The 25487-nt window shown below is 41.4% G+C and overlaps 2 protein-coding genes across 3 annotated transcripts in view; both read left to right on the forward strand.

The window, feature by feature from the left end:
• On the forward strand, positions 1 to 25438 carry LOC306916334 (uncharacterized protein; the record flags this gene model as incomplete). Its single annotated transcript, XM_079494168.1, has 18 exons — positions 1 to 17; positions 934 to 1084; positions 2344 to 2442; positions 7360 to 7492; positions 8517 to 8654; positions 9402 to 9536; positions 11115 to 11291; positions 11643 to 11783; positions 12710 to 12882; positions 13281 to 13413; positions 14438 to 14575; positions 15323 to 15457; positions 17036 to 17212; positions 17564 to 17704; positions 18631 to 18807; positions 19159 to 19299; positions 24284 to 24370; positions 25179 to 25438. The coding sequence occupies 18 exons, from the start codon at positions 1 to 3 to the stop codon at positions 25436 to 25438; spliced, it is 2553 nt and encodes an 850-aa protein (XP_079350294.1).
• Positions 1 to 25487, forward strand: part of LOC306916492 (kelch-like protein 23) — a 119211-nt gene that overhangs the window by 25865 nt on the left and 67859 nt on the right. The window lies entirely within an intron of this gene.

Here is a 25487-nt window from a genome sequence, read left to right on the forward strand (position 1 = left end):
ATGACCAAGGAATACTGGTAACTTTATAAAACACTGTACAGCTCTCAGTCATAGACCCTTAGTATAGCCACAACACAGCAGTGTAATAATAATAGCCGGCTTGCACATGCGTGGTACGCCATCACAACTACCGTGGCTGCCGAGGCACATACAGAACGAGCATTGGGTGAATGCTCTACAGCTGGGACCGAGGCTAACATCACCGCTAGTCCATCTATGCTATGTATTATCTAGGGGTCTAATGATACCGTTTTCTCCCAGCTGGGGCCGCCCATGCACTCGCCCAGCACCCCGGCCTTGACCTTTCCCACGCTGGCCGAAAACAGGCACTCTCCGCTCCGTTTTTCGCACTTGTACTGGTTTCCCCACATCTACTCATGTCATTGTTCTGTTCCATTACGTATATAAACCACCTTGGTCATTATAATGCCAGTAAGACGCCCTGAGGGCGAGAAGCGACCTCGCCCTAAAGGGCAAGCGGGGGCAGTGCCTTGATTGTACAAGGTTTGATGATGTCTGGCCATATATGAAGGGTCTTGATTGTACAGGGTTTGATGAGGTCTGGCCATATATGGAGTGTCTTGATTGTACAGGGTTTGATGAGGTCTGGCCATATATGGAGTGTCTTGAGTGTACAGTTTGATGAGGTCAGATCAACATATGGAATGTCAGAACAGGTCAGCTCCATATATGGAGATATAAGGGTGGCAGCGGGGCAGTGTTTGACGAGGTCAGATGAGGTCAGATCAACATGGAATGAATTCACGAGGCGTGACGGACGGACAGACTGACAGGTTTTCATAGTAAACTGCGGCCTACGGTCACGACTAAGCATATGAGCCACGTCATTGTAACACCCACTGAGGACAGTGTCACCATCAGAACATAACAATCCACTAATGGGATGTTACATTTGTGTTTGTGTGTGAGCAGGCAGGCTAAGAGGATGCTGGCTCAGATTGTGGATCGTTGCCGGAATTCTCCTGGTTACCATGACGTTGATTCAGGAAATGTCATGTCTATTCCAGCCAGTAAGGTTGGACTGGTCATGGGAAAGGGCGGAGACAACATCAAACGGCTTCGGGTAACTCATTTAATTCATTTTTCAGTTTTTTATTCTGAGAAGAAAAGGGTCCCGCACACTGTCTTCACTTATACAGTTTTTAATTCTACCAGGATACTGGTAGGATAGAAAACCAGCAGTACTAGAGGTCCTGGTAGGATAGAAAACCAGCAGTACTAGAGGTCCTGGTAGGATAGAAAACCAGCAGTACTAGAGGTCCTGGTAGGATAGATAACCAGCAGTATACTAGAGGTCCTGGTAGGATAGAAAACCAGCAGTACTAGAGGTCCTGGTAGGATAGAAAACCAGCAGTACTAGAGGTCCTGGTAGGATAGAACACTAGTAGTATACTAGAGGTCCTGGTAGGATAGAAAACTAGTAGTATACTAGAGGTCCTGGTAGGATAGAAAACCAGCAGTATACTAGAGGTCCTGGTAGGATAGAAAACCAGCAGTATACTAGAGGTCCTGGTAGGATAGAAAACCAGCAGTATACTAGAGGTCCTGGTAGGATAGAAAACCAGCAGTACTAGAGGTCCTGGTAGGATAGAAAACCAGTAGTATACTAGAGGTCCTGGTAGGATAGAAAACCAGCAGTACTAGAGGTCCTGGTAGGATAGAAAACCAGCAGTACTAGAGGTCCTGGTAGGATAGAAAACCAGCAGTACTAGAGGTCCTGGTAGGATAGATAACCAGCAGTATACTAGAGGTCCTGGTAGGATAGAAAACCAGCAGTACTAGAGGTCCTGGTATGATAGAAAACCAGCAGTACTAGAGGTCCTGGTAGGATAGAAAATGGGCGTTTAGTCCGGGTTTAGATCTGATTCCTCATTTTCACTTAAACATGAACACAACACTCTGCCCCACCAGCATACAGTTATGTTCATGTGTGTTCAAGTGAAAATGAGGAATCAGACTAAACACCCATTTTCTATCCTACCATAGAATTCTGGTCCAATTTTGTGACCACTCAACAACAGTGCCAACAAAGTACCGGTTTTATTTTAGTGCTATTTGTACAAATGAGGACAGAGGAATAGCACTAGCTACTCAACATGAAAACGTACGCACGACGAATGTGCAATATAAAATATTATGCATATTATCCAGAAATTTGAAATCAAATTAGGATGTTTACATTTATTGAAATACGAGCACACCGTTTGTTCTTGCATCCCACCCCCCTCCATCCTACCATTTCATAATGGTAGGATAGAGAACCAGCTCTTATTTAGTGTGTGTGTGTGTGCGCGTGTGTGTGTGTTTGTGCGCGCTCTCTAGGAGAGAGCAGGTGTGAAGTTGAAGATGATCGGTCCGATGCCAACAGAAGGTGATAATCCTCAATACCTTCGCATCTCTGGAGATCCTGACAAAGTCCAGGTACACGCGCGCATACACACACAATGTTCCATTTTTTTTCCTGTTGTAACAATGCTCATTCTTGGCAATAGTCCGGCAGCCGACAGGCTTATTTTGTTTAAAGAGGGAGATAGTCTTTTTTTCATTGGCCTAAAATATTGTCTGTATACATTCATAAATCCTTTGCTGACCGGCTGTCGGCATTGGGCAATTGTTGCGAACGCAGTGATTGCGAACGCAGTGAGCACTTACTATAGAAGCTGGCCTAAACTGTCTGTCTGTGTGTCTGTCTGTGTGTGTGTCACGCTGTAACACCACCGGCCCGCCACCAGAGGGCGCAGCTGTATCACACACAAAACACACACACACACACACACACTAGGGCATTAACGACTTGAGATTTTTCCAAGTCGACTTGTCAGACAGTAAAGTCGAAGTTGAGTCAATTTATCGTTTTGTATGACGGACGGACGGGACGGGGGACGGGGGGGGGGGCTTAACAGGGGCGGGTGGAGGTGCGCGCGCTCAAATACGGAGCCTGTCAAACAAAGCACTGCGCACACAGTGGCCTCTCCAATATGGCACAGTGTATGTAACATCTATATGGCAACGCGCTGATTATCAAAACATAAAACTATAATAGTAAATACTAAACAGTGTGTGCGTCGCACACTGGTACACAGACCAGAAAAGAGAACACAACAGGAGAGGGGGCATCATTGGCACACAGCGCCAGCAGCAGCACAGCGCAGCACAGCGGCCCGAGAAGTACACAATACAAAATATAACATTAACACTAGTGGCAGTGTTCTGAAGCCGACCTTCAGAACACAATATAGAAGACATAGGTCTATATATTATCATCACAGCAGCCAGCAGCAGTTTGGCACATCATCAGAATACAATCTGCATTACCTTCCATGTGAACCTTCTCCTCCTCCTTCCCCTCCAACTCGATAACGTTCTCATGTTAGTTTGTTACTTATTTTCTGAGCCATGCAAATAAACAACAACCCACACCGCACTGACCGGAGACGGAGAGGTTCATATGATGTGCCCCGCGCGTAAAGCTAAACCAGAAACAGGACAGTCATTGCGTCAGCACGGATGTAGCCTCGGAAAGCCAGACGTTTTATTTCCAGCATGGAGGTGAGGGGGATATCGTTTGAGGATAAAGTTTGCGCGCTTCTATCTGTTACTTCTCTGACACGGCGCAGTTCAAACTTCAAATTCAGCCAGTCAATAGTGGGACACCGCGCGCTGGGGGGGACTGGGCACACGGGTGACTGTTTCATGTAATCAATTCCCAACAGTGTTGCGCACAGAGAACAGCTGATATACAAGCCAAGCTCACATCGCATCGCAGATGCGACTGTTGTGAGCAGAGGTCTGCGTGCGCGACACCATCGCGGGACGAAGCATAAATTATACTTGATGGGCTGCAGGTGCGCGTGCAACCGTGCACAAACAGGCTCTGCTGCCGTGTTCATGAGCGCACCTCCCGTTCTTATGACAGCGACTGGAGGTGTGGTTTTGAGGACAACTGTTTTGAATTGCTATTATTGTTCAAACACAACAGAAACCAAGGATTGACTTCTGTCCGACAATAATCAATGCTACAGTTTGAATTCTGTACGCACGCACACAGAGCAAAAAATATGATATGGGGAAAACTTTCGACTTCTCCTAATCTGAATCGACTTGTGTTAATGAAATCGATAAATCGATTTTTTTAGTGAATGCCCTAACACACACACACACACAAACTTAACTTAAAAAACTTAAAGAAAAAAACTTAAAACAAATCTTTAAAAAAACACTTTAAAAAAATGTACGAGCTGCGTTCGCTTACGCGGTTTATATGTGACCATACCATTAACATCCTATATAAGGCAAGATTTTCAAATTTCCATTATGCTTCATGTAGCATGTGACATGTCAAACTAGGGGGTTTTCATGATTATGAATCCATTTCAAGCATTAGTTTTGCACAGAAAACACTCCTTGGGCTAAAAACGGCACATTTGTGATCATTGGTCGTGCAATGGTCGTTTATAGCTCAAGGAGTGTTTTTTGTACTAAACTATGGAATGGATTAAGAATCATGAAAACCCCCTAGTTATCACATGCTACTTAAAGCATAATGAAATGTTGACATTTTTGCCTTATATAGGATGTCAATGGTATGGTCACATTTAAACCCCTATAAAAGAAATTGCTCAATACCGACAGCCGGTCAGCTGGATTCTTGAATGTATAAATGTACAATATAAAAAAGTCTATATACCAAATGTCAATGACTACAATGACTTTATTGACTTTTCTACCATTGGAAAGCCTCCTGTTTTGCATGGCATGGCTTTTGAAGATTACGTCATATGGCAGCCAAGTCTATGGGCTTTTTACTGTTTGTTTAGGACACGCCTCGTTGACGGCAGACTGCTGTGCGAGCGCTGGCGCTTTGGCATGGGGGGTCAGATCAACACGACTGCCATCTGTAAAATAAAATTATTTGAGAAGTCTTGTTTTCCCCGGCTGCCAGGCGCGGCAGCACTAATAACTTTGGGGCAGGCCCGTCTAGAGTTTGAATGGACAGGTGAGCCTGTTGAGAAATCTAGTCTTCGCTGGCTGCCGGGCACGGCTGCACTAATAACTTTGGGGCAGACCTGTCTAGAGTTTGAAATTTGAATGGACACTTTGGACAGGTATAAGTCAAAAGCGAGACATCTTAGAGGATCTTCGGTCGCAACTAAGGAGTCTCGCAATGTCGTCCTAGGCGCTTTACGAGCATTTTGTTTTATCTTGTCCGATGTCGTCCTTAGCTGGGAAACTGTTATTTTGTGCAAACGCGCATTATTGTCTATTTCCCCTACCATAAGCCCTCAATGAATTGAATTGCATTGAATTGAATGGGACATTGGGGTGTTGTGCTAATTCGCTTATTTCCATCGCTCAAAAATAATTTTTTTAATAGTATCCCAAGCGGCACACTTTACTACTTATTTTGATGGAAATAAGCGAATTAGCAACTACCTTTACAAATAAAGGTAAAAAAGCCTTCTAGCATGGAATTCTCATTTAACAGAGGCCAACAAATGGGTTACCAAAAGGAAAATAAACAGGCTACAGGTTATTGCCAAGACGCATTGTTAAAACCACACCCAGAGTGGACCGCGGGAGGGGTGGGACTATTCTCGGTGGCCTGTCTCCTTATTGGCCTGCCTGGCTGCCAATCAGTGCAGTGTTTTAGTACTGCAAAAAACAAACATCTCCTAGAAAGGCCAGCCACAGTCAATCGGATTCAATTCAGTCAGTGCTGCTGCAGCCAGGCTGCCGTCTGCTGCAGTGCTGTAGCAGTGGTACAGTGGTACTGTTTGTCTCCCACTAGTCAACATAAAAGCTACTACTTTATATTGTATACGGATCCCATGACCATCAGAGGCCTAGCAAAGGCTAAATAAAATATATTAGTTATGTGCTGCATCTGCTGACCTTGGGCAGACCAAGGCGCAGTTGGAGAAATCTACCAAGCACAAATTTCAGAACCTTTTGTGTTTATATAACTATAAATAAACATTGTCAGAGACTCAAGAGTATTGTATTTACAACGTTACTGGTCACATGATGCAACCATCAATGGACATGTGACCATGACGGTAGCACACATTCACGCTGGTTCTTCTCAACAACATGAACACAGTGAAATAACTGTCAGGAATACAGTTAATACTATATCATCACACCTGTTAGGTGTTCTTCCTGCTACATTTATAAACACTAAAAACCACAAATACAGCATGCTATACAGAATATAATATGTTCTACTAATACTTTAGTTTTTTTGTGAGACTCCCTTCTGCTAATGTTAATATATCTTTGGCTAATAAATGCCTGTGTGAATATTTCAGGCTAAATGTAAAGTCTAAATTAATAACAATCGATAACGCTCTGGGAGCGTGTTCCCATCACTATTGCCTTCCTGACTCTGATCAACATTAAGAAAAGCATCTATTAGGCCAACAATGTTATGTATAAAGTGTTATCGATCAAATATTATACCAGTTTTCTTGAAACATGTTCCAATAAATGCTTCTCAACCAGTCGGATTAATGTCCCAGGGATTGTGGTGTTTTGGTAGAATCCTTAATCATCCCTCCTTTTGAGTGCACGGTCAGGCCATCATTCTACAAATACATGATAATTGCATTGAATGTTTACTGTACAGTGTACACAGTTACAATCTATGGAAATCGCATCACTTGGTACACCTGTTATTTGTATTGCTTGAATACACTTGATATTACTATCGTCTAATGTTAAAACCGTTTTGTGCACAGCCACTAAATCTGTTGGTACAGAGCACTATATTTTATCGACTTAAGATCTGACTGTTTGTGCCATTATGAGGAACATGGCAAGATGAAGTTACCACTGTCTCTAAAGACTCACTTTACATTACACATACACAGGGTGCACATAACTGCTGTGCAAGTGTGCATGCGTGGTCAAAATAAATGTTGCGTGGCAGATCAAACAAAATCAACCGCTCTTGCGTACTGCCGCCAGTACAGACATTTACTAGCTCTGGTGTCACGTACTGTTCTATCTACTATACGTCCTGTAAGTAGACTTAAAACTAGTGTTAACTAATCATTACATAAGTGGCTCTTATTTTGAAGAGGAATAGGAAGACTGTTTCGGTTGGAGTTGGACTTGGAGTGTTTTGGATTAAACACAAGCCTTTAGCCAAAGTTCAGATATTTACAATATGAAAACCATGCATCTGTGACTTAAACAGTGTACACTGTACACACTTTGAAAGTACGTTAAAAATGGAACCTCCATGGCATTAGGTGAGTAGAAGATCTGTGACCCTACACATGAGAGAGAGAGAGAGAGAGAGAGAGAGATTTTCAAAAGGTGTGTGTGTGTTTCTAGGAGCGTGCTGGACTTGGATCTGCTGTGCGCGCTGGTGGTGGTGGTGGCAGGGTTAGAAGCTGTAGTGACGGGACCCTGCAGGAGGTCAGCTACACCATACCTGCTGATAAATGTGGACCTGTCAGTAAAAAAGGTATGCACAATACCAGGATGAGACAGAAGTTGACTGTCAATGAGTGGCTGCTATTTCTATATTCATGGGTTAAAGTTCTCAGTCGCCAGTTGGATTCCAAAGAGTCTGCATGTATTCCATGACCGATAGGCTACTAGTGTTTTTAAAGGAAAGGTTAGAAGAAGAAAAAAGTCCTTATGCACACCTACGAGGGACAGGTGCGTCGGATAAATGAACTGGAATAGTAGGAGAAAGACCGGAATCCTTGTCTTCACTTTCAAACCTTCATCAGGCATGAATGTCTGCCCGACCGAAATGTTGCTCTAATGCTTCAATACAATTCTGTAAGGGAAGACGGTGTTAAAGGAAAGGTTTAAAACTAATTTAGATAACTGTATGGCTAAATTGTTAATGAAACACAGCGCTAGTGTGCTCCTTTCATCCAGTTTCACAAATTGCAGATTACGACTAGGCCTAACAACATTTTTGTTGTGAGATTTTGTGTTGCCTTGGCTTAATCCATGGAAATGCTATTATGCTATTTTATTTGGAACATATTGACATAAAAACACATTTGTGTCAATATTTTCTCACAAATGTTGAATTTAGGTAAAGGGGATGCCAGAAATTGCTGAAAGAGGTACTGAAATCAAAAGTGTTGACACTTTGACAACGCATACTTTGTGACACTGTATTCAAACATCATCTGGAAGGCCTTATACACAAAACTGGGCATCATTTCACCCTTAACAATGATAACTTAAAACTGTTACATCCACCATTTCCAACCTGGTGTCCCTCTTTTAGGCATGTCATTGTAGGTGAATTTTGTGTAAAAAAAAAATAGCAAATCTACAAGCTCACAATATGTTGTGACAAGCTTGTAGATCGTCCATTGAATGAATACAAGTTTATTATTATCATGAATACAGGTGTGCCATGGTCTGATAGGAACAAAAAAGTACAAAGCCACAATTTTTTATTTAATTTAAGAACAGACTGCAGAAGGATCACAAGTGTTGATAGAATAGCGTTTCTCCTGCAGGTCTGGATCAGATCACAGCAGAGCAGACCTCACAATGCACCCCATCCAGAAAGAGGAAGGCTGCCTGCAGCGCACGAGAGCAGCACGGGGCCAGGTCGAAGGACGGAGATGCGGACCATCTTCCCACAATTACACCAGGTTTGGGCAGTGGGCGCTATGACTTAGTTTTAATAATAAATACATATTTCTTCCTCGTGCTATATGACGGCCTCAACGCCAGTCATTCTGGGGGCTTGGACCAAAATGGTGGGTGATCTAAAGGTCAGAAGTCAGAACATGAAAGTTGTTCAATTACAATTTAGGCATTTAGCAGACGCTCTTAATCCAGAGCGATTTACATTAAGCAATAACAACAAAGCATGGCATACATTACATATATAAAAAGTAGTTATCATGAAACATGCGTAGGCTAGGAACGTAACAGTGGAATATCTATGTAAACTATACATACTATACTTATTATACATGTGTACTATAAAGTGCTATGACTACATACAATGCAATTCTAGTGCTGTCTACGTAACATGCTATAAGTCTGTTTAAAATATTATCTAAGTCTACATAAAGTGCTATCTAAGGGGCTAGGGCAGGTGCTACGGGCCATGGTGGAGTCTGAAGAGGTGCGTTTTCAGACTACGGTGGAAGATTGGGAGTGAGGCTGCAGTTCTGATTGTGATGGGAAGTGCATTCCATAGTTTTGGAGCCAGAAGGGAGAAGAGTTTGGGACGTGTGGAGCGTTGTCCCGGCATGAGGAGACGCATATGCGTATCAAAGTTTTATTTCTGACGGTCAAATGGTTCATGCTGAGCTATTCCTGTTCAAAGTTTGCTACAAAAAAAATCTACAAGCTCCATTCATTGTTCAATTGGTCAATCTGTCTCACAGCAATCTCACAACCAGACAGAAGTCCTCCCTCGACTGCATCCACTTCCAAAAGTCCTGCCATCTTTGGCAGCACCTCTGCATCTCACCACCTCAGCCCAGCAATTGGCAACAGAGTACCAAAGTGCAATCCTCCAGGTATGACTGACAGATTATCTACATATCACAGGGCTCTATACTAAACCCTGTATTCTTTCCCTCTACAGCAGGGGTGGGCAACTTTGAAGATGGAGAGGGCCACTATACTTCCAAACTCACTCCAGAGGGCCACAATGCCACATTGCATATATAATGTCTTATCAAAAATAGCAGATCTACAAGCTCAAAATGTGTCGCGCTGCGACGTGTTTTGAGCTTGTAGATCTGCTAGTTTTGCTATATTTGAATTGAAATCCTGAGAATTAACATGTTTATTTAATTTCAAATGCATTTAGTTATAGGTTATTTATGTTAACTTTATGAACTTAAATGCAAATACATTGGACATAAAAAAAAGACTATAGCATTCTAATGCTATAGTACAAGTAATTGAACTAGGTTATGTTTGGAATTGTAACAGCTGAAGTCAATAATATATCAGTATTGTGATATTAAACTGCGGGCTGCATTAAGTGAAGGTAGGGGCTGCATGTGGCCCACGGGGCACCAGTTGCCCATGTATGCTCTACAGTACTCCATATAATATCTCTTGAAATGACAACAGCCTATCTACAAACTCATTGTGAGCTTGTAGAGCTGCTATTTCTGCCAAATGTCCGCCCCAGAAACGGGACGCTGAGGTAAATGTAATAAAACTCACTCAGCGCCTTGATCGCCTTTTGACGCCTCCTGGTCCAAACGGATTCTACTTTCGGGTCAAAACAAGCTTGATTTGTGCTTCATTTCTCTAAACATGATCCCCGGTTACAAAATGTATATTTTGGGTGAATGAAATGACATTTGCGGGACCCGTTCATCGCAAATGTGATGAGGTCATCATATGTGGTGTGGTAATACTGTAGTGCCACCCTTTGGCCAATGGTTGTGGGCTTCGTGTCTTCACTGTTTTTTGTTTGTCAGAGCCCTCTACCATATAACCAAAACCAAGAAAAGTGGCAATAACCAATCTACAAGCTCACACCGCAACGTAAAGCAAACATTTGAACTCAAATCTTTAATTCTGGTGGTCCCTGGAACAAAATATTTTGAGATGGCATCCAAATACATCAGTGCAGCGATAGTTCATTACAGACATAGACAGCAGGTTACTTCTAATTATCTCTCCCCCGACCTGCCCATTCATTCGCTAATAGTTCATTCATATACTCCCAGTAATCGGTCTGTCTGTTTCTCATTCGCTGCACACCCACAATACAATCAGTTGGTCCTTTTTTAAGCAGTCACTACTGTGTTCACTCTACATGCCAAGCTGACTCTGTGGTTGTTCAGATGTCAGCGTTCAAATTTCCTGGGCCTCCTCCGTATTTAGTTCTGGGTGATTCTGTGAATTATAATGTGATGTATGGATTGTACTATGATCATGTGTTATGTGTCTATATGGTATATGGCATGAATAGAAAGTTATGTTGTTCATGTAAAGTCTTTATCTTATGCTCTGCTCTGGGGGTTGTTGTTGATCAGATTCTGTGTCTTGGTGTATACTGCATAGGTAATATGTGATATCACATGAGCAGATAACATGTGATAACGTAACACTGACTTTCTGTTCATATACAGACAGCCATGACGATGTAAGCGAAGCACCCGGACGTAAGGATGGGGAGTTCACTGGGAAGAAAGTCAAGAAAAAAAAGGACAGAAAGACGGAGAAGAGACAAGCTTCCCCCAAGCCCCCTGTCTCTAAGAAAGATAAACAACCCTCCAAAACCTCCAATTCTGAATCACATGCAGCAGGTCTGTCTTTGAAATTAAGCTTAGAAATGGCATGCTGCATTTTATTTTATGGGTGCAACAGTTAATCAAACTCATTGATTGAATTGATTATATAATTTAGTACAACTACTTGGGGACCACACAAGGTCAAGGTTGTACTTTATTGTTACATCTTGTGTACAGGCACATGAGAGTAAAACTTAGTTTGGTTTGGCCAGAACAATGACCAGAACAATATACCTTGGGAACACATTGGGAATACATGCAGTAGTCAGCCATACCTGTTTTCAGAATACTGGCTTTACCCATGTTTAAGAATACCAGTGCGGTACCATTGATTGTTCAATGTTAATTGGTCGATCTGTTTCACAGCAATCTCAGAACCAGGGAGAAGTCCTCCATCCACAACGACTGCACACACTTCTGAAAGGCCTGCCATCTCTGACAGCACCCCCGTGTCTCACCCTCTCAGCCCACCAGGTGGCAGCAGATTATCACAGTACAAACCTCCAGGTATGACTGACAGATTATCCCAGGGGGCTCTATAGAGCATAGCAGTGGGCATGGTTTTCTGGACCCACTGAAAAATCGGCCATTCATTTTTCCCATAGAGATTTACAAAAATAATTATTATATCAATATAGTAATTATATCAATTATTTTAAGCCTAGAATCAAGCCACCCAGGATGACCCAGTCATGACCATAACACCTTTGATTCTGTGAACGCTAAACAAGGGTTATTTATTGAATGTAGTATATCACATAATTATTTTTGTCTCCGCCACAGAATCAAAGGGTTTATGGTCATGATGGATGGCTTGATTCTAGGCTTTTTTAGTTTTACAAAAATATTTATATCAATTATTCTATGGGAAAAATGAATTGGAGAGTTTTGAGTGGGTCGAGAAAACCACAGCCACTGCTATGCTCTATAATCATATAATCTCTTTGATGAAAACAGCCTATCTACAAACTCACTGTGAGCTTGTAGAGCTGCTATTTCTGCCAAATGTTCGCCCCAAAATTGGGACGCTGAGGTAAATGTAATAAAGACGAATCGTATGCAATAGATGTGTGAATCTGCATTGTCCTTTTTAAGCAGTCACTACTGTGTTCACTCTACATGCCAAGCTGACTGTGGTTGTTCAGATGTCAGCGTTCAAATTTCCTGGGCCTCCTCCGTATTTAGTTCTGGGTGATTCTGTGAATTATAATGTGATGTATGGATTGTACTATGATCATGTGTTATGTGTCTATATGGTATATGGCATGAATAGAAAGTTATGTTGTTCATGTAAAGTCTTTATCTTATGCTCTGCTCTGGGGGTTGTTGTTGATCAGATTCTGTGTCTTGGTGTATACTGCATACGTAATATGTGATATCACATGAGCAGATAACGTGTGATAACGTAACACTGACTTTCTGTTCATATACAGACAGCCATGACGATGTAAGCGAAGCACCCGGACGTAAGGATGGGGAGTTCACTGGGAAGAAAGTCAAGAAAAAAAAGGACAGAAAGACGGAGAAGAGACAAGCTTCCCCCAAGCCCCCTGTCTCTAAGAAAGATAAACAACCCTCCAAAACCTCCAATTCTGAATCACATGCAGCAGGTCTGTCTTTGAAATTAAGCTTAGAAATGGCATGCTGCATTTTATTTTACGGGTGCAACAGTTAATCAAACTCATTGATTGAATTGATTATATAATTTAGTACAACTACTTGGGGACCACACAAGGTCAAGGTTGTACTTTATTGTTACATCTTGTGTACAGGCACATGAGAGTAAAACTTAGTTTGGTTTGGCCAGAACAATGACCAGAACAATATACCTTGGGAACACATTGGGAATACATGCAGTAGTCAGCCATACCTGTTTTCAGAATACTGGCTTTACCCATGTTTAAGAATACCAGTGCGGTACCATTGATTGTTCAATGTTAATACACATGAGAGAGAGAGAGAGAGAGAGAGAGAGATTTTCAAAAGGTGTGTGTGTGTTTCTAGGAGCGTGCTGGACTTGGATCTGCTGTGCGCGCTGGTGGTGGTGGTGGCAGGGTTAGAAGCTGTAGTGACGGGACCCTGCAGGAGGTCAGCTACACCATACCTGCTGATAAATGTGGACCTGTCAGTAAAAAAGGTATGCACAATACCAGGATGAGACAGAAGTTGACTGTCAATGAGTGGCTGCTATTTCTATATTCATGGGTTAAAGTTCTCAGTCGCCAGTTGGATTCCAAAGAGTCTGCATGTATTCCATGACCGATAGGCTACTAGTGTTTTTAAAGGAAAGGTTAGAAGAAGAAAAAAGTCCTTATGCACACCTACGAGGGACAGGTGCGTCGGATAAATGAACTGGAATAGTAGGAGAAAGACCGGAATCCTTGTCTTCACTTTCAAACCTTCATCAGGCATGAATGTCTGCCCGACCGAAATGTTGCTCTAATGCTTCAATACAATTCTGTAAGGGAAGACGGTGTTAAAGGAAAGGTTTAAAACTAATTTAGATAACTGTATGGCTAAATTGTTAATGAAACACAGCGCTAGTGTGCTCCTTTCATCCAGTTTCACAAATTGCAGATTACGACTAGGCCTAACAACATTTTTGTTGTGAGATTTTGTGTTGCCTTGGCTTAATCCATGGAAATGCTATTATGCTATTTTATTTGGAACATATTGACATAAAAACACATTTGTGTCAATATTTTCTCACAAATGTTGAATTTAGGTAAAGGGGATGCCAGAAATTGCTGAAAGAGGTACTGAAATCAAAAGTGTTGACACTTTGACAACGCATACTTTGTGACACTGTATTCAAACATCATCTGGAAGGCCTTATACACAAAACTGGGCATCATTTCACCCTTAACAATGATAACTTAAAACTGTTACATCCACCATTTCCAACCTGGTGTCCCTCTTTTAGGCATGTCATTGTAGGTGAATTTTGTGTAAAAAAAAAATAGCAAATCTACAAGCTCACAATATGTTGTGACAAGCTTGTAGATCGTCCATTGAATGAATACAAGTTTATTATTATCATGAATACAGGTGTGCCATGGTCTGATAGGAACAAAAAAGTACAAAGCCACAATTTTTTATTTAATTTAAGAACAGACTGCAGAAGGATCACAAGTGTTGATAGAATAGCGTTTCTCCTGCAGGTCTGGATCAGATCACAGCAGAGCAGACCTCACAATGCACCCCATCCAGAAAGAGGAAGGCTGCCTGCAGCGCACGAGAGCAGCACGGGGCCAGGTCGAAGGACGGAGATGCGGACCATCTTCCCACAATTACACCAGGTTTGGGCAGTGGGCGCTATGACTTAGTTTTAATAATAAATACATATTTCTTCCTCGTGCTATATGACGGCCTCAACGCCAGTCATTCTGGGGGCTTGGACCAAAATGGTGGGTGATCTAAAGGTCAGAAGTCAGAACATGAAAGTTGTTCAATTACAATTTAGGCATTTAGCAGACGCTCTTAATCCAGAGCGATTTACATTAAGCAATAACAACAAAGCATGGCATACATTACATATATAAAAAGTAGTTATCATGAAACATGCGTAGGCTAGGAACGTAACAGTGGAATATCTATGTAAACTATACATACTATACTTATTATACATGTGTACTATAAAGTGCTATGACTACATACAATGCAATTCTAGTGCTGTCTACGTAACATGCTATAAGTCTGTTTAAAATATTATCTAAGTCTACATAAAGTGCTATCTAAGGGGCTAGGGCAGGTGCTACGGGCCATGGTGGAGTCTGAAGAGGTGCGTTTTCAGACTACGGTGGAAGATTGGGAGTGAGGCTGCAGTTCTGATTGTGATGGGAAGTGCATTCCATAGTTTTGGAGCCAGAAGGGAGAAGAGTTTGGGACGTGTGGAGCGTTGTCCCGGCATGAGGAGACGCATATGCGTATCAAAGTTTTATTTCTGACGGTCAAATGGTTCATGCTGAGCTATTCCTGTTCAAAGTTTGCTACAAAAAAAATCTACAAGCTCCATTCATTGTTCAATTGGTCAATCTGTCTCACAGCAATCTCACAACCAGACAGAAGTCCTCCCTCGACTGCATCCACTTCCAAAAGTCCTGCCATCTTTGGCAGCACCTCTGCATCTCACCACCTCAGCCCAGCAATTGGCAACAGAGTACCAAAGTGCAATCCTCCAGGTATGACTGACAGATTATCTACATATCACAGGGCTCTATACTAAACCCTGTATTCTTTCCCTCTACAGCAGGGGTGGGCAACTTTGAAGATGGAGAGGGCCACTATACTTCCAAACTCACTCCAGAGGGCCACAATGCCACATTGCATATATAATGTCTTATCAAAAATAGCAGATCTACAAGCTCAAAATGTGTCGCGCTGCGACGTGTTTTGAGCTTGTAGATCTGCTAGTTTTGCTATATTTGAATTGAAATCCTGAGAATTAACATGTTTATTTAATTTCAAATGCATTTAGTTATAGGTTATTTATGTTAACTTTATGAACTTAAATGCAAATACATTGGACATAAAAAAAAGACTATAGCATTCTAATGCTATAGTACAAGTAATTGAACTAGGTTATGTTTGGAATTGTAACAGCTGAAGTCAATAATATATCAGTATTGTGATATTAAACTGCGGGCTGCATTAAGTGAAGGTAGGGGCTGCATGTGGCCCACGGGGCACCAGTTGCCCATGTATGCTCTACAGTACTCCATATAATATCTCTTGAAATGACAACAGCCTATCTACAAACTCATTGTGAGCTTGTAGAGCTGCTATTTCTGCCAAATGTCCGCCCCAGAAACGGGACGCTGAGGTAAATGTAATAAAACTCACTCAGCGCCTTGATCGCCTTTTGACGCCTCCTGGTCCAAACGGATTCTACTTTCGGGTCAAAACAAGCTTGATTTGTGCTTCATTTCTCTAAACATGATCCCCGGTTACAAAATGTATATTTTGGGTGAATGAAATGACATTTGCGGGACCCGTTCATCGCAAATGTGATGAGGTCATCATATGTGGTGTGGTAATACTGTAGTGCCACCCTTTGGCCAATGGTTGTGGGCTTCGTGTCTTCACTGTTTTTTGTTTGTCAGAGCCCTCTACCATATAACCAAAACCAAGAAAAGTGGCAATAACCAATCTACAAGCTCACACCGCAACGTAAAGCAAACATTTGAACTCAAATCTTTAATTCTGGTGGTCCCTGGAACAAAATATTTTGAGATGGCATCCAAATACATCAGTGCAGCGATAGTTCATTACAGACATAGACAGCAGGTTACTTCTAATTATCTCTCCCCCGACCTGCCCATTCATTCGCTAATAGTTCATTCATATACTCCCAGTAATCGGTCTGTCTGTTTCTCATTCGCTGCACACCCACAATACAATCAGTTGGTCCTTTTTTAAGCAGTCACTACTGTGTTCACTCTACATGCCAAGCTGACTCTGTGGTTGTTCAGATGTCAGCGTTCAAATTTCCTGGGCCTCCTCCGTATTTAGTTCTGGGTGATTCTGTGAATTATAATGTGATGTATGGATTGTACTATGATCATGTGTTATGTGTCTATATGGTATATGGCATGAATAGAAAGTTATGTTGTTCATGTAAAGTCTTTATCTTATGCTCTGCTCTGGGGGTTGTTGTTGATCAGATTCTGTGTCTTGGTGTATACTGCATAGGTAATATGTGATATCACATGAGCAGATAACATGTGATAACGTAACACTGACTTTCTGTTCATATACAGACAGCCATGACGATGTAAGCGAAGCACCCGGACGTAAGGATGGGGAGTTCACTGGGAAGAAAGTCAAGAAAAAAAAGGACAGAAAGACGGAGAAGAGACAAGCTTCCCCCAAGCCCCCTGTCTCTAAGAAAGATAAACAACCCTCCAAAACCTCCAATTCTGAATCACATGCAGCAGGTCTGTCTTTGAAATTAAGCTTAGAAATGGCATGCTGCATTTTATTTTATGGGTGCAACAGTTAATCAAACTCATTGATTGAATTGATTATATAATTTAGTACAACTACTTGGGGACCACACAAGGTCAAGGTTGTACTTTATTGTTACATCTTGTGTACAGGCACATGAGAGTAAAACTTAGTTTGGTTTGGCCAGAACAATGACCAGAACAATATACCTTGGGAACACATTGGGAATACATGCAGTAGTCAGCCATACCTGTTTTCAGAATACTGGCTTTACCCATGTTTAAGAATACCAGTGCGGTACCATTGATTGTTCAATGTTAATTGGTCGATCTGTTTCACAGCAATCTCAGAACCAGGGAGAAGTCCTCCATCCACAACGACTGCACACACTTCTGAAAGGCCTGCCATCTCTGACAGCACCCCCGTGTCTCACCCTCTCAGCCCACCAGGTGGCAGCAGATTATCACAGTACAAACCTCCAGGTATGACTGACAGATTATCCCAGGGGGCTCTATAGAGCATAGCAGTGGGCATGGTTTTCTGGACCCACTGAAAAATCGGCCATTCATTTTTCCCATAGAGATTTACAAAAATAATTATTATATCAATATAGTAATTATATCAATTATTTTAAGCCTAGAATCAAGCCACCCAGGATGACCCAGTCATGACCATAACACCTTTGATTCTGTGAACGCTAAACAAGGGTTATTTATTGAATGTAGTATATCACATAATTATTTTTGTCTCCGCCACAGAATCAAAGGGTTTATGGTCATGATGGATGGCTTGATTCTAGGCTTTTTTAGTTTTACAAAAATATTTATATCAATTATTCTATGGGAAAAATGAATTGGAGAGTTTTGAGTGGGTCGAGAAAACCACAGCCACTGCTATGCTCTATAATCATATAATCTCTTTGATGAAAACAGCCTATCTACAAACTCACTGTGAGCTTGTAGAGCTGCTATTTCTGCCAAATGTTCGCCCCAAAATTGGGACGCTGAGGTAAATGTAATAAAGACGAATCGTATGCAATAGATGTGTGAATCTGCATTGTCCTTTTTAAGCAGTCACTACTGTGTTCACTCTACATGCCAAGCTGACTGTGGTTGTTCAGATGTCAGCGTTCAAATTTCCTGGGCCTCCTCCGTATTTAGTTCTGGGTGATTCTGTGAATTATAATGTGATGTATGGATTGTACTATGATCATGTGTTATGTGTCTATATGGTATATGGCATGAATAGAAAGTTATGTTGTTCATGTAAAGTCTTTATCTTATGCTCTGCTCTGGGGGTTGTTGTTGATCAGATTCTGTGTCTTGGTGTATACTGCATACGTAATATGTGATATCACATGAGCAGATAACGTGTGATAACGTAACACTGACTTTCTGTTCATATACAGACAGCCATGACGATGTAAGCGAAGCACCCGGACGTAAGGATGGGGAGTTCACTGGGAAGAAAGTCAAGAAAAAAAAGGACAGAAAGACGGAGAAGAGACAAGCTTCCCCCAAGCCCCCTGTCTCTAAGAAAGATAAACAACCCTCCAAAACCTCCAATTCTGAATCACATGCAGCAGGTCTGTCTTTGAAATTAAGCTTAGAAATGGCATGCTGCATTTTATTTTACGGGTGCAACAGTTAATCAAACTCATTGATTGAATTGATTATATAATTTAGTACAACTACTTGGGGACCACACAAGGTCAAGGTTGTACTTTATTGTTACATCTTGTGTACAGGCACATGAGAGTAAAACTTAGTTTGGTTTGGCCAGAACAATGACCAGAACAATATACCTTGGGAACACATTGGGAATACATGCAGTAGTCAGCCATACCTGTTTTCAGAATACTGGCTTTACCCATGTTTAAGAATACCAGTGCGGTACCATTGATTGTTCAATGTTAATTGGTCGATCTGTCTCACAGCAATCTCAGAACCAGGGAGAAGTCCTCCATCCACAACGACTGCACACACTTCTGAAAGGCCTGCCATCTCTGACAGCACCCCCGTGTCTCACCCTCTCAGCCCACCAGGTGGCAGCAGATTATCACAGTACAAACCTCCAGGTATGACTGACAGATTATCCCAGGGGGCTCTATAGACCATAGCAGTGGGCATGGTTTTCTGGACCCACTGAAAAATCGGCCATTCATTTTTCCCATAGAGATTTACAAAAATAATTATTATATCAATATAGTAATTATATCAATTATTTTAAGCCTAGAATCAAGCCACCCAGGATGACCCAGTCATGACCATAACACCTTTGTTTCTGTGAACGCTAAACAAGGGTTATTTATTGAATGTAGTATATCACATAATTATTTTTGTCTCCGCCACAGAATCAAAGGGTTTATGGTCATGATGGATGGCTTGATTCTAGGCTTTTTTAGTTTTACAAAAATATTTATATCAATTATTCTATGGGAAAAATGAATTGGAGAGTTTTGAGTGGGTCGAGAAAACCACAGCCACTGCTATGCTCTATAATCATATAATCTCTTTGATGAAAACAGCCTATCTACAAACTCACTGTGAGCTTGTAGAGCTGCTATTTCTGCCAAATGTTCGCCCCAAAATTGGGACGCTGAGGTAAATGTAATAAAGACGAATCGTATGCAATAGATGTGTGAATCTGCATTGGCCTCACTAATTTCATTTGATTCGATCACGTTTATTTTGTTAACAATTCTATTTGATTGTGTGATGCATCTCGATTTCTATTTTTCTATATTACTGCTAAAGGCTTCTTTTCATCAGTTAATACAATACAAGCAGCCAAATGCATTTTACATTTATAAAGGTAGAAGGAGAAGTAAATACAAATGCTGAAAATACAACTTTACAACTTTACTGCTACAATATTCAGGTTTTCTCATAGCAGCTGTAAGACAGGACACTTCACAAACGCATGGATCAAAGCATGGCTGTTCAGAGTCTGTTGGATTCCATATACGTCAGCACGTCTTCTATGGAAGCATGTTGTGCAGTTATTATTTTAGCATTAGAGCATTTTATTTGGTCATTATTAGGGATGCACGATAACTATCGGCCCGATAATTATCGGCCCGATATCAGGAATTATGATGTCATAATTATCGGACAGATAACATTATAAATAGCCCCGATAATATATTGTATATGGGCTCGAAATTGCGATAATTTTGGACGCAAATGCGCCTGAAATTGAATCTGTGCGACATAAAAAATATATTTGGGAGCAACTGTGGGACTACCAATCATTTCTGTGGTGCGCCCAAACTCTCCCCGAGTCGCCAATCTCTCTGTGAGGAACGGCTGAGAGACGAGAGAGAGAGACGCTTCTCCACTCTGTCTGTTGCAGTGTGTTGTTCCATAGCAGGCTAATAGCCCCGCCCGCTTCTCCTCTCTATCTCCCCTCTCTTTGATTGATTGATTGAAAATGTTATTAACAGTTTGCAGAATTACAGTACATTTCAAGCACAAACTCAATACAAAGGCTGTTAACTGTGAGTGGACGACCCAATTAAGCATTACACTTGTTTACAACAGGGTCCACCATGTTCAATTCATCAAAACATTTAGAGACGTACAAATAGACACTTCTATATAGACAAAGAACAGAACAGGAATTCATCATAATGGAGGGAAAAAGGGAAAAAGAAACATATACAGTGAGGGGACTCTCATTCATTACGGACGGTGACTGTCTGAGCCCAGCAGCTGACGAGCGCGTATCGGTGCTCGTTCATCGCGCTGTTGAATGCGTGTCACTCGTTACCGGTTGTAGTTGATTCATTTGCTCCAGTTGTGTAGCATTGTGAACTGCGACCGTTTTGGTTGAGCAGTTCCCATGCTACAGACCATGCTAATGCTAATGACATGCTAACAACAACAACGTCTATCACTGGAACTTGGATAGTGTTGTACTAAGTAATAAGTAATAGGCTAAGTAGTATATTACTGTTTAAGTAATATTTTGACAACACTGATTTTAGGGGTGCAAAAGTAAATCAAACTAATTGTTTGACATGTGAGACATGGCCAAAGCATTTCCCAGCCAAAAACGTTGAGAACCCCTGCTATAGAGCATAGCAGTGGGCATGGTTTTCTGGACCCACTGAAAAATTGGCCATTCTTTTTTCTCATAGAGATTTACAAAAATATTTATATCAATTATTTTAAGCCTAGAATCAAGCCTGGTGAGTCATGACCATAATAACCTTTGATACTACGAACGCTAAACAAAGGGTATTTATTAAATGTAATATATCATATTATTAAATATTATTTTTTTCTCCACAAATCATCAGGATCCTGGATAAATAAATAAAAAAACATGCCCACTGCTATGCTCTATAAGCCCCCTTGTCCCTCTACAGTACACCATATAATCTCTTTGATGGAAACAGCCTATCTACAAACTCACTGTGAGCTTGTAGAGCTGCTATTTCTGCCAAATGTTCGCCCCAAAATTGGGACACTGAGGTAAATGTAATTAAGGCCGTTATCTCAAAAAAAGAATCGTATGCAATACATATGTGAATCTGCATTGGCCTCACTATTTGAATTGATTCTATCACGTTTCACTTGTTAACAATTCTATTTGCTTCTATTTTTCTACATTACTGCTAAAGGCTTCTTTTTATCAGTTGATACAAGCAGCCAAATGGATTTTATATTTATAAAGTGATGTGTGTGTATAATCACTCTTCAGTTCAGACATAGATAAATAAATGGATTAAATGATGTAAACCAAAATAAATAAATGGTATAGACTTATCCTACCTGACATGAGAAGGTTCAGTCCTCAAAAACAAAACCTAAATACTTCTTTAAACTTTACAGTTTTAATGCTACAATATGTAAGGGATAATAGCTGGCTAGGTGGTCATTGTCTAGGTGGTCATTGTCGGCTTCGCCTCGGTGGTTAAACTCCCTGTCGGTGAATTATCTCCCGACTGACCACCTAGCCAGATATTATCCCGCTTATTACATGGCTACCTCACATCACAGCTGTCACTAGATCCTGTAGGTTTACACCGTTCCTCACCCAGGAGTCAGCCCAGCTCCTAATCCAGACAACAGTCTTGTCAAAACTTGACTATTGTAACTCCCTCCTTACTGGCCTACCGGCATGTGCACTTAAGCCCCTCCAACTGATCCAAAATGCCGCAGCCCGCTTGGTCTTCAACCAGCCAAAATTCTCACACGTCACCCCCCTTCTCCGCTCCCTCCATTGGCTCCCGGTTGCTGCCCGCACAGAATACAAAACTCTGATGCTGGCATTCAAAGCAACCAAAGGCATGGCCCCCCCATATCTCACAAGTATGATCGTACCCTACAAACCCTCCCGCGCACTCAGATCAGCCAACGCAGGGAAGCTGGAGGTACCTTCACTAAAAACGCTGGGACAACGCTCCACACGTCCCAAACTCTTCTCCCTTCTGGCTCCAAAACTATGGAATGCACTTCCCATCACAGTCAGAACTGCAGCCTCACTCCCAATCTTCCGCCGTAGTCTGAAAACCCACCTCTTCAGACTCCACCATGGCCCGTAGCACTTGCCCTAGCCTATCCCCTTAGATAGCACATTATGTAGACTTAGATAGTATTTTAAACAGACTTATAGCTTGTTACGTAGACAGCTCTAGAATTGCACTTTATGTAGTGATAGCACTTTATAGTACACATGTATAATATATTATATAGTATAGTATGTATAGTTAACATAGATACTCCACTGTTACGTTCTTAGTTTACGCATGATTCATGATAACTACTTTTTTTATATATGTGATGTATGCCATGCTTTTGTTATTGCTTGATGTAAGTCGCTCTGGATTAAGAGCGTCTGCTAAATGCCTAAATTGTAAATTGTAAATTGTACCTAACATAAATTAATACATTGACCCAAAACACAACAAAAAAAGTATTCCATAAGTTCAAGGTTCAAGGTTATCTTTATTTGTCTCCCTTGGGAGAAATTTGTCTTGGAGACAGAGTCACAGCTGCATACAAATAAAACACGTTCACATACGAAAAGAAAAAAAAAGTTTGCGCTGGCTGCGTCTGGCCAGCTGCAGGGCTGCAGCACTGTCGGAAAACAAGGATTTGAGTTGATCAAATCGAATCCATTTTCGGGTACTGCTTCGTCTATTTCTCGCTCAAATGTTTTCAAACACATTTTTGAAAGCAATGTTTAGCTGTAAATGACATTGTGTGTCATTAGTGTGTGTGTGTTTACATGGCTGATATGTTGGAAACGGCAGTAAATCAAGCGGGGCGCAGCCACGCAGCTGGTGCTCAGAGGGTTTGATTAGGCAGAGTTCTGTTATACAGCGGAGCGGTCATTATCAACACATAACTCACAGCTGAATTCAGCGTTTGACCAATCAGAATCAAGCATTCAACCAAGCCATGTAATAAACAGAAATAACGTTTATTCATTTGGATTACATATAAGCCTTCTATGGAAGCATGTTGTGCAGTTATTATTTTGGAATTTGAGCATTTTATTTGGTCAATTATGTGTTCAGAAGCATCCTATTGATGATATGAAGACGGCTGCCATCTTGCCAGGAAGGTGCTAACTAGGTGCAACTTCCCATAGACAGCCCATTCATCCAAACAGAACAGTCCTATCTAATTGTATTAAATAACGTAAATTGTCCGGGTGGGTAAAAAGATGAATGAAAGTATTCAATAAAAAGTGCTCGAAACGTATTGATACGTGGATCGCAAATGATGTGTTAAGTAGCCGCCTGAATTGCACTGTGGGAATAAGGGCGTGGCCTGGAGAGGCAGCTGATTTAAAGAAGCAGAATGAATTACTAGGGGGAATGAATGAGGGGAAGTATATATACATATATAATAACCATTTGCCTTCCGTGCCTCAATGAATTCGTTCTCTGTATTTGTTGTACAAAGGGTTCAACCTGAGCAAAGGAATCGGTAAGGAGACAGAGGAAAAAACATATTTACTGAAAAGGGCAAAAAAAAGGTTGCACTGAAGCACAACTAGTCACAGCTCTATGTTGGACTAAACACTTGTTTGTTTTCATACAGTAGATGTTCCTGTCACAGCTCCCAAAAGGAAGAACATTTCCAATGTGGAAACGTGTCCTGCCAAGAAGGCCAAGGCTGTGGGGAAAACAGGTACAAGATGGTTCTGTTTCATGGATAGCCGTTCTGTACAGATGTGTGTTTTTTTTTTTTTAAAGTGCCACACGATGCAAACTGCAAACTATCTTCTGTTATGTAATAACATACAGACTTTTCGCATGCACATAACAGTAAATGGAGCTGTCTTATGTTATGGCCCTGCAGCCACTGGCAGCAAACAAGCCTCCATATGTTCATGTTATCATTCTATACAGTTATTGTGCTGTATATTATTATAGTGAAGTGGTGTAAAGTATTGCCACACCACATGTGATGACCTCATCACATTTACGATGACAGCTATGGCCATTTTTAGGCCAAGGAGTGTTTTTCGTGTGCTAATGCTTGCAATAGATTCAGCATCATGAAAACCCCCTAGTTTGACCAGCCACGTTTTTGCAGTAGTTCTGTTTAATTATCTATATTAACTGTAAAAGTCACTCATGTTGGAATAAGTGCTTACATACCTTTTCACTAAACTACCAGTCAGTAGTTGTTCAATATGTCTAATTAAAAAGGAGAGAATATGTGCATGCTGAAACTATTCCTAATAAAGCACACTTTATAATGTTCAATATTGAAGTGTTATGGGGACAATGAACAATGGATCCAAATAGACTCTTACAGGTCCATGTGGTTGCATTTGTACACTCTAAATGAACACTGGGGATATTAAAGTGAAAAATTGCAGTCCCAGAAATAAAAAGGGCTGACATGTTAAAGCCGGGTCGGGCCTAAAATGGCCTCGGCCGGCCCAGTTAGGCCTGGGCCTTAATTTTCAGAACTCTACCTCTTCCTCAAGGTATGACACGCCCCCGCAGTCAGGAGGAGGAGGTGAACGTGGAGGAAGGAGGGTTGGAGAAGGATCAGGAGGAGGAGGTGGAGGAAGGAGGGTTGGAGAAGGAGCAGGAGGAAGAGGTGGAGGAAGGAGGGTTGGAGAAGGAGCAGGAGGAGGAGGTGGAGGAAGTAGGGTTTGAGAAGGAGCAGCATTACAAATCGCGGAAGAAGCAGAAGAAGCCTACCTTGTGCCAGGTGTGTACACAGATACGTCCTGAGGGTTAAAGGTCATAGTGATAACATTTGTATGTATAAGAATAATAGAAACAAAACT

This window comes from Electrona antarctica, assembly GCF_951216825.1.
Source record: "Electrona antarctica genome assembly, chromosome: 23".
NCBI lineage: Eukaryota > Metazoa > Chordata > Actinopteri > Myctophiformes > Myctophidae > Electrona > Electrona antarctica.